The sequence below is a fragment of the Silene latifolia genome, chromosome 4 (genome assembly GCF_048544455.1).
Source record: "Silene latifolia isolate original U9 population chromosome 4, ASM4854445v1, whole genome shotgun sequence".
NCBI lineage: Eukaryota > Viridiplantae > Streptophyta > Magnoliopsida > Caryophyllales > Caryophyllaceae > Silene > Silene latifolia.
Genome location: NC_133529.1, coordinates 17,174,715 through 17,183,864, shown reverse-complemented (window position 1 = coordinate 17,183,864; position 9,150 = coordinate 17,174,715). Strand labels below are relative to the sequence as shown.

Sequence of the window (9,150 nt, the reverse complement as noted above, 5' to 3'; positions counted from 1 at the left end):
TTATCTTAACAATGCCAAACTTTCTAGATAACCTTCCATGAAGTTTATATACCCACCAGTTAAATAAAAAAACTTTTCCTTGTCGGCTTTCAAGTCATAAACCGATCCTATGTTGGGAGGCCACGCTTGTAAATAAAGAATACCATTATTCGCCAAGTATGTAAAATATTTAGCATCGCAATCGAGATTATAGAGCTTAACCCAAGAAAATTCGGAACTTGTTGTACTATCCTTTCGTCTCATCCATACATGAAAATGAATACTACCTAAACCATCTTCACGGGAATCATCTACAAGTGCAAGTGAGTCATATAATACTGCTAGACGGCGCCTTATTGGCGCATACTTTATTATTTTCCCATCAGGCAATTTAGCGCAAGTCAAGGCCTCACTCGACAGATTAAAACATAGGTAGTGTGTGTCGTTTTCCGACGTTATTTCAGCCTTAGAGAGGCAGTAAATACTACCTTCAAAATTCAAGGAACGTGAAAGATGCGACAAATGCTTCGCATTGTCAATCGAACCTCTTTCCATTTTAGGAGAAGTCCATGAACGAGAACCAAGGTTATATACCATGGTTTTCAAATCATTATTCTTCTCCAAATAAAGTGCCACCACCTTATAAATATTACTCACCGAATCAAACCCAAACCCAAACACAACATCATAAAGTCGTATCTTCTTCAACGCTTCATAAAGTGGTATATCAACAACTTTCCCAAGTGTCGGGTTCCATAAGAATATCACTTTTACGTAAATAGTGCTGACCAATAAGACTCCATCGACACAAGCCTTTATACAAATCAAACAATCTTCATAATGGGACTTGCATAGTTTAATCTCCTCGATAGTCGCAAGAGTTTCGCTACTTTTAACATCGACTGATCTATACGTACCCCCATTAGTGGTTAAGTAGTACTTATAACCATGAACGTTATTCTTGCGTAATTGATGAAGATGGTGTTGATGGAAACTGGGTTCGCAGATAATCGAGTTCCATAATTTGCATACCACCCTTAACTTCAACAAATCTTTCGTCGGAAGATGCGTCAAAACTTCAAATAATAGTTCCGGAGGTAAACAATTCATCCTATTTTTCATCATCTTCGTTTTCGATCGTGTTGCGTAAGAGTGCATATCGAGCGTAAAGAGGGTTTTGGAAATCAATCGTATAGTTTTCGTAAAATAGAGGCCTATTAGAATTTATACTTTAGGAACTTTTTAGCACCGAAAAAAAAACCAATTTATACTTTAGGAAAGTATAAGCGTATATATGTATTTATTGTATGTATTAGGAAATTGATAGAGATGCCATTAGGATTAATGAGGCTGATATGGAATTTAACTATTTACCGGTAAGTCAATTACCAATACCAATTAATTAATAATTATATTAAATTACTAAAATTATTTGAGTATTTTATTTTGAATTTTTTTTCATTTATACTCCTCGGTTATTTATTTTTCACACTTGTGTAATTATTTGAAGTTTAAACTAGTTTATTTGACTATAGTGGCATATTTGATTAAAATTCCAGCTAATAACTTGTGTAATTGTTTGATAAGTAATTTATTTAGCATACAAGAAAGCTAATGTAGTAGTTTTTTTTACCGCAAGGTTTGTCATCACAATAAATGGCTGCATCTGATTCTTTATTTTGGACGCACAACTTACATCAACAAAAGTGCGCAGGGCCGATCCTGAACATTGTAAGGCTCTAGGCGAAATGTTAAAATGGGGGCCCGAGTATAAAAATATAAGTACTAATACAATTCAATTCTTTCAAAAAGTAGCTATGAGGAATAGAACACAAGACTTCTTATAAATTGGTAAAATGCATAACCACTCGACTACTTACCTTATTTTGGTTTTGATGTGTAATAAAGCTTATTTGACAAAAGCCTCAAGTTATAGCCTAAATAGCGGACTTCTAATTCCGCCCTCATGGGCCCTTTCTAGACTTGGGCCCTTGTCACTTGACCCCTCAAACACCCCTATGAGCCGGCCCTGAAAGTGCGCATTGATTTTTTTTTTTTTTGGTTCCAAATGAGCGCACTATGTCGCGGGTAAAAACCGAACCCCCAACTTCACAGTTGGAATAATTAAGAGAGCTCTTACCACTTAAACTAACTCTTGTTCTTAGATATCAAGCAATTGTCAAAAGGTAATATGATGATCAAAACTAGATTGATCCTTAAATATGATGATCAAGCACTTTTTTTTTGACGAAACGAACACATTAATATAAATAGGGAATTAACGTCAAGTACATCACAGGGAAGGGTCGAGGTTTAGTACCGTACAAGCCGAAAGAAAGACCATATTACCGATTAGTCAATTACAAAACAAGGGGCATGAGCCGAAAAAAACATCCATTCCGAGATCAGTTAGTGTCTTTAAAAGTGAACTTTGCTATAACATCCGCAACCTTGTTTGCACTTCTCTTCTCAAACACTATCTTCAAAACGGGCGAGGCCTTTAATTGTTCCCTACGTGAACAATGTAGTCTTCTTACTATGGAGTTATCTTAAGAATATAATACCAAACTTCCTAGATAACCATCCATGAAGTTTATATGCTCACTAGTTGTTGAGCAAACCTTTTCCTCGCCTGCTTTCAAGTTATAAACAGATATTGTCTTGGGATTGCCGGACCACGATTCTAAATAAAGATTACCATTATTGGTCAAGTATAGAATAGATTTAAAATTGAAATCGAGATTATAGAGCTGAACCCAAGCAAAACCGGAACTTGTTGTACTATCGTTTCGTCTAATCCATACTAGAATATTGTTAGAATAATTCTAGTAAATATATTATAAGATGATTGAAATGGATGCCTTTCATAAGTGAATATCAACAGTATATATACAAGATGGTTAGCTATAATTAAGCAACTAATTAGCTAAAGTTAAGCCACTAATATATACTATTCTAGGCACTAAATAATTCTAGTAAATAAGATATATTTACAATTATTCTAACACTCCCCCGCAGTCGAAACGAGAGGAGACCGAACGTTGAGACTGTCCCGAAAATCATCAAATAAAACCAGAGGAAGTCCCTTCGTGAAAATGTCCGCAATTTGGAAGCGAGAAGAAATATGTCGAACTCGTACTTCACCACGCTCCACCTTCTCACGCACAAAATGTATATCCATCTCTATGTGTTTTGTGTGTTGATGCTGGACGGGATTACCAAATAAATAAATAGCACTCACATTATCGCAGTAAACGAGAGTAGCCTTTGTCATGGGAACCTGTAATTCGACCAAAAGATTGCGCAACCAACATGACTCCGCGACAACATTAGCTACGCCACGATATTCAGCTTCGGCACTAGACTTAGACAAAGTAGGTTGACGTTTCGAAGACCATGAAATAAGATTGTCACCAAGGTAAACGCAATAACCAGAAGTAGATCGTCTAGTATCGAGACAACCACCCCAATCCGCATCAGTGTATGTCGTGAGTTTCGTAGGACGCGATATGCGAAGCCAAAGACCACTGTTGACAGTGCCACGAAGGTACCGGATGATGCGTTTCAAAGCACACATGTGTTCCGCCAACGGACTATGCATAAATAAGCATACTTGTTGAACCGCATAGGATATGTCGGGCTGAGTGAAGGTGAGATACTGAAGAGCCCCGGCAAGGCTCCTATAGAGAGTCGGGACAGAATAAGGGACGAACGGTGATGAGGCACTAAGCTTCGGTTTAGTGTCCACGGGTGTCGCAGCAGATTTGCAAGAAGTCATTCCAGCACGGTCAATTATCTCATTTGCATATTTCGTTTGAGATAAAAACATGCCATGCTTAGAGCGCTTAACAGAAATACCAAGAAAGTAGCTAAGAGGGCCAAGGTCTTTCATGGCAAATTCAGCTTGAAGACTGCGCATAATGGAAATACGAAGGGCTTCGGTCGAGCATGTCAAAATGATATCGTCGACATAAAGTAATAAGTAAGCCAAGTCTTTACCTTGTCGAAGAATAAATAAGGAATGATCAACCTTGATATGTGTAAATCCAAGTTGAGCGATAAAATCGACAAATCTTTTGTACCACGCTCGAGGAGCTTGTTTCAACCCGTAAAGAGACTTCCGTAGGAGGCATACATGGTCTGGCCGACCCTTGTCCCTATACCCAAGAGGTTGATACATATAAACCGTCTCATTAAGCGCGCCATGAAGAAAAACATTCTCAACATCTAGTTGGTTAATGGACATGAATTGGAAAGAGCCAAACAAAGAACGGTGCATATAGTAGAAGGCTTAACCACCGGGCTAAAAGTCTCCCCACAATCAATACCGACTTGCTGCGTTTTTCCATCACCTACAAGACGTGCTTTATACCTTTCAAAAGAACCGTCAGAATGAAATTTGTGACGAAAAATCCACATCGACCGTATTACATTAACATTCGGTGGACGAGGAACCAAGTCCCAAGTCTTATTATTAATAAGAGCATTATATTCATCATCCATAGCCATTTTCCAATTAGGGTCACGGGTAGCTAACACGGGATTACGGGGAATGGGTGATAGAGCTACTGTATGACTCAAATTTTTGTGGTTAGGAGGTTTAAAATATTTGGGATTGGGTTTATAAATACCATGGTCAGCCCGTGTAGTGGCTTTGACCGTGGGAATGGGGTGACTTGACGTGGGTACATCAGAGGACGGTTGAGGCTGTGGGGCAGGCTGCGGAGGAGGCTGGGCAGGCTGGACAGGTGGTGGGTCACTGATGTGGGGACCAGGGGAAGTCACGGGTGGTGGGGAGGCAGTAGGGGTATGAGGATGACTCGGAGTAGAGGTCTTATGACGCAAGACATAATGAGAAAATCCGTCATCTAAGAAATCGTAGGTGTTGGTGTTAGGCTGATGAATTTTGGCGAAAAGAAAAACGAATTCATCAAAAATTACGTGGCGACTAATAATGATTTTATTAGACGAAATATCAAAACACTTGTACCCGCGGTGATTCTTAGGATACCCGAGGAAGACACGTGGTTGGGACCGAGGTTGAAATTTGTGAATGGTAGTGGAGGGGATAAGAGGAAAGCATAAGCAGCCGAAAACTCGTGAATGACTATATGTCGGGGAACGATTGTACAGAATTTGAACTGGAATATTGTAGTTAATAGCTTTGCTTGGAAGTATATTCATAAGGTAGGTTGCCATTTCTAGAGCATGAGGCCAAAATTTGACGGGTACCGAAGCATGAAATAAAATGGTGCGGACAATGTTATTAATAGATCGGATTTTGCGCTCGGCTTTTCCATTTTGAGAAGAGGTGTGAGGACAGGAGAGGCGAAAAACCAGTCCATGTTTCGCACAAAAGTCAAATAAACCATTAACAAATTCCGTTCCATTATCGCATTGGATTGCTTTTATTTTACGCTCAAATTGGGTTTGGATGTATTTATGAAAAATGAGTAATATGGAACTAATTTGATTCTTTGTGGCAATCGGAAATGTCCATAAAAAATTGCTAAAATCATCCAATATCACAAGATAGTATTTATCACCGCTAGAACTAAGGACGGGTGACGTCCATAAATCACAGTGAAGAATGTCAAATGGCATATAGGTACTAGAAGTAGATGTGGCAAAAGGTAACCGAATATGTTTTCCAATAGAGCAAGACTGACAAACTGAGTTCCGAGAATTCTAATTACAATCAATAAATTTATTGTGCCTAAGAGAATTAAAAACAGGAAGACCGGGATGTCCTAGTCTATCATGCCAAATTGAAGAGGACGTCAAAGCGGCAAAGCTAGATGGTGGCGCGGATGGCTGTTTTTTTTAGGAAATAGGATAAAGCTCCCCCCGACTCTCACACCTCATTAGACGAGTCCCCGTCCACATATCCTTCACACAAAAACCAAACGGATCAAATTCAACAGTGACCAAGTTATCTTTGGTAAATTTGCGTACGGAAATTAAGTTTTTGACTAGGTGAGGGAAATACAACACGTTTTTAAGGACAAGTGGGGGATGTGGTTTCGGGAGTGTAGCGTGACCATAACCTTTATTAGGAATAGAGTGACCATTTCCGACAACGATACCGTTATTAATGCTCGAATTAATAAATGACGAGAGATTACCTTGGTTCGATGTCATGTGAGAAGTTGCGCCGGTGTCCATGACCCACGGTTCAGGCGGAGTAAGACCAAGAGTATACATGGCAGCCTCTATCTCCGTCGGAGTAGGCTGATGACCATCCGCAACATGAGCTTGAGCAGGACGAGGACCCAAAATCCCTGGTTGGTGCCGCATCGACATACCCGGACGAGCCCACAGGCCACTAGGATAAGGACAGGGTGGATAGCCCCAAGGAGGAGAGGGCCAGTTCCACCCGCCATAGCCACCAGGCCAACCATAAGGAGCAACAACTTGCGGAGCAGCGGCTTGAGGAGCAGTAGGGGTCGAAGTATTTTTGTTACTATTACCCTTACCTTTGCCCTTCTTCTTATTACCAGAACCGTTGTTGCGGCCTCCCTTGTTGTTAGCTTGACCACCAGACTTGGTGGAGGAGCCACCATCGTCACTTTCTGTCGAGCCACCTGCATAAAGAGCGGTGGACGATGACCCATCAGCCAATTTAGCGAGACTGCTTTCTTACAAGGTGAGCATCGATCTTGCTCGATAGAAATCGGGAAGAGGATCACCTTGACGGATGATCGTCCCTACACCCTTATAGGCAGGCGTAAGGCCAGAAATCAGTTGGAGAACGAGGCGACTATCGGAGACGGGAGCGCCAACGTTCTTCAAGTGATCAGCCAATGCCTTGAGTCGTTGACAATAGGCCGTCACAGAGGGAAAATCAGCCATCAAAACGTGAGAGAATTCTTGCTCGAGTGTCACTGCTCGCGGAATTCTTGTTGTCTTGGAACATATCGGCAAGGCGATTCCACGTATCCATGGCAGTGGTATCGGCCTCGACGATATTTTCCAAAAGTTCAGTGGTGACGGTGGAGTAAATCCACTGGAGAACCGTAGCGTCAAGGGTTTCCCATAATTCCTTTTCCTCGGCAGTCACAGGCGGCTTAGGAAGACCGTTCTTTGACTTGACGATGTGATGAAGCACACGATTGGATTTCGCGTGGTTCGTGAATAGGGCAACCCATAGAGGGTATTGGTTATTATCCAAACCAAGGATGACGGTGATATGGTTCCGAATACTATTGACTGCGAGAGCCGGATGGAAGGCCGACTTAGCAACGGAGTCGTTAGTCATGGGGACGTGAGGTCAAGAGAAGAGAAAAAGAGATAAAGAGAGAGCTAGGGTTTGAGCGGAAGCGATGTTGAGAATCGTGCCCTAGTTTGATACCATATAAGATGATTGAAATGGATGCCTTTCATAAGTGAATATCAACAGTATATATACAAGATGGTTAGCTATAATTAAGCAACTAATTAGCTAAAGTTAAGCCACTAATATATACTATTCTAGGCACTAAATAATTCTAGTAAATAAGATATATTTACAATTATTCTAACAAATATGTCTGAAGGGACTATCACCACAATAATCTACAAGTGCAAGTGAGTCATATAATACTGATAGACGCCTCAACGCCTTGCAATTTGGAGCACGTGAAAACATCATTAGCGCGTCGTCTCGTTTAATGTCGGGCAATTTGGAACAAGTCAAGGCCTCAGTCGACAGATTAAAACATAGGTAATGTGTCGCGTTATTCTCCCCCCATATTAATTTACCCTTAGCAAGCCGGTAAACACAACCTTCAAAATTCAAGGAACGCGAAATCGACAAAAATTTGACATTATTATCAATCAAACCTCTTTGTTGTTTAGGTGAAGACCATGAACGAGAACCAAAGTTATATACGGTGGTTTTCAAATCATTGAAATTAAGTGCCACCACCTTATAATTATTACTCACCGAATCAAAACCAAACCCGAGCAAAACATCACAACCAGGCTTCTTCAATGATTCATAAAACGGTATATCAACAACTTTCCGTAGTGTCGGGTTCCATAAGAAGATCACAATTACACGAGTTTTCCCATGACTGAAATTAGTGCGGACCAACAAGACTCCATCGACACAACCCTGAATAATAGTCAGGACATGACCAGAATGGGACTTGCATAGTTCAATCGTCTCAATTCTCGCAAAAGTTTCACTACTTCTAATATTCATTAAGCTAGAGTGACTTGAGCTATCAAATGATAAGTAGTACTTAAAACCATTAATGTTATTCTTGCGTAATTGATGAAGATGGTGTTGATGGAAACTTTGATCGCAGATTATCGAGTTTCATAATTTGCAGACCACCCTTAACTTTAACAGATCTTTCACCGGAAGATGTGTCAAAACTTCAAATAGTAATTCCGGAGAAAACCAATTCATCGTGTTTTTCGTCTTCGTTCTTGATCGTGTTCCGTAAGAGTCCATATTTGAGTAAATAAAGTAGGTTTTGGAAATCAATCGTATACTTTAGGAAGCGTATTATGTATTATTGTACCGAGTATGTATTAGGAAAGTGGTATGTATTTACGATTAGTCAATTACCAAGAATACTCCTTTTTATATACCTCCTTCCTTTTATATATCACTTTTCTAAAAGTTATTCCCTTTCAGTATAATTTTTTTTTTCTTCTACCTTGGAATGTCAAAACTTTATTTCTAGTGAAGATCCGTGTCCGTGTTTAAAGAATAATGTGTCCGTGTTAGCTCGACAAATGTTAACTTAGGAGTCGTTTGGTTCACAATGGGAAATTGTAATGTCTAGGAAGATCCCATTAGTATGCTATTTTATTTCATGTGAATTTGGAAAAGTTGTTTGGTTACTTACATGTGGGAACTCTAATTCCATAGGAACTTCCAATTACCTAGGGGTCTAGGTAAGTGTAACACCCACGATTTTCGAGCTAATTTAAAAATAACATTTACATAAAAAGCTGGCTGAAAAGTCAAGAATGTCACTGAAAATATACAAAGTTGCTCAAAATAATAAAATTTAGAACTCTCTTTAGAAAACTTACAAACCAATAGTAAATAAATAAATGATAAAGCTGGTACAAAATACTTGATACAAAACTTGACTGAAAATCTTCACTTTAAGATCGACTCGAGCTCAACGAAAGCAAACCACCTGAAAATTGACAGAGAGAAATAGATCTACC

The 9,150-nt window shown here is 39.7% G+C and overlaps 2 protein-coding genes across 2 annotated transcripts; both read right to left on the bottom strand.

Moving 5' to 3' along the window:
• LOC141651151 (putative F-box only protein 11) lies at positions 1-1,104 on the bottom strand. The gene has a single exon (XM_074458874.1). The coding sequence runs from the start codon at positions 1,102-1,104 to the stop codon at positions 1-3; it is 1,104 nt and encodes a 367-aa protein (XP_074314975.1).
• A 1,112-nt stretch (positions 1,105-2,216) lies between these two features.
• LOC141652117 (uncharacterized) lies at positions 2,217-8,205 on the bottom strand. Its single transcript, XM_074459753.1, has 2 exons — positions 7,501-8,205; positions 2,217-2,782 (listed from the first exon to the last, which is right to left on the bottom strand). The coding sequence occupies exons 1-2, from the start codon at positions 8,162-8,164 to the stop codon at positions 2,529-2,531; spliced, it is 918 nt and encodes a 305-aa protein (XP_074315854.1). The 5' UTR covers positions 8,165-8,205; the 3' UTR covers positions 2,217-2,528.
• Positions 8,206-9,150: the final 945 nt, after the last annotated feature.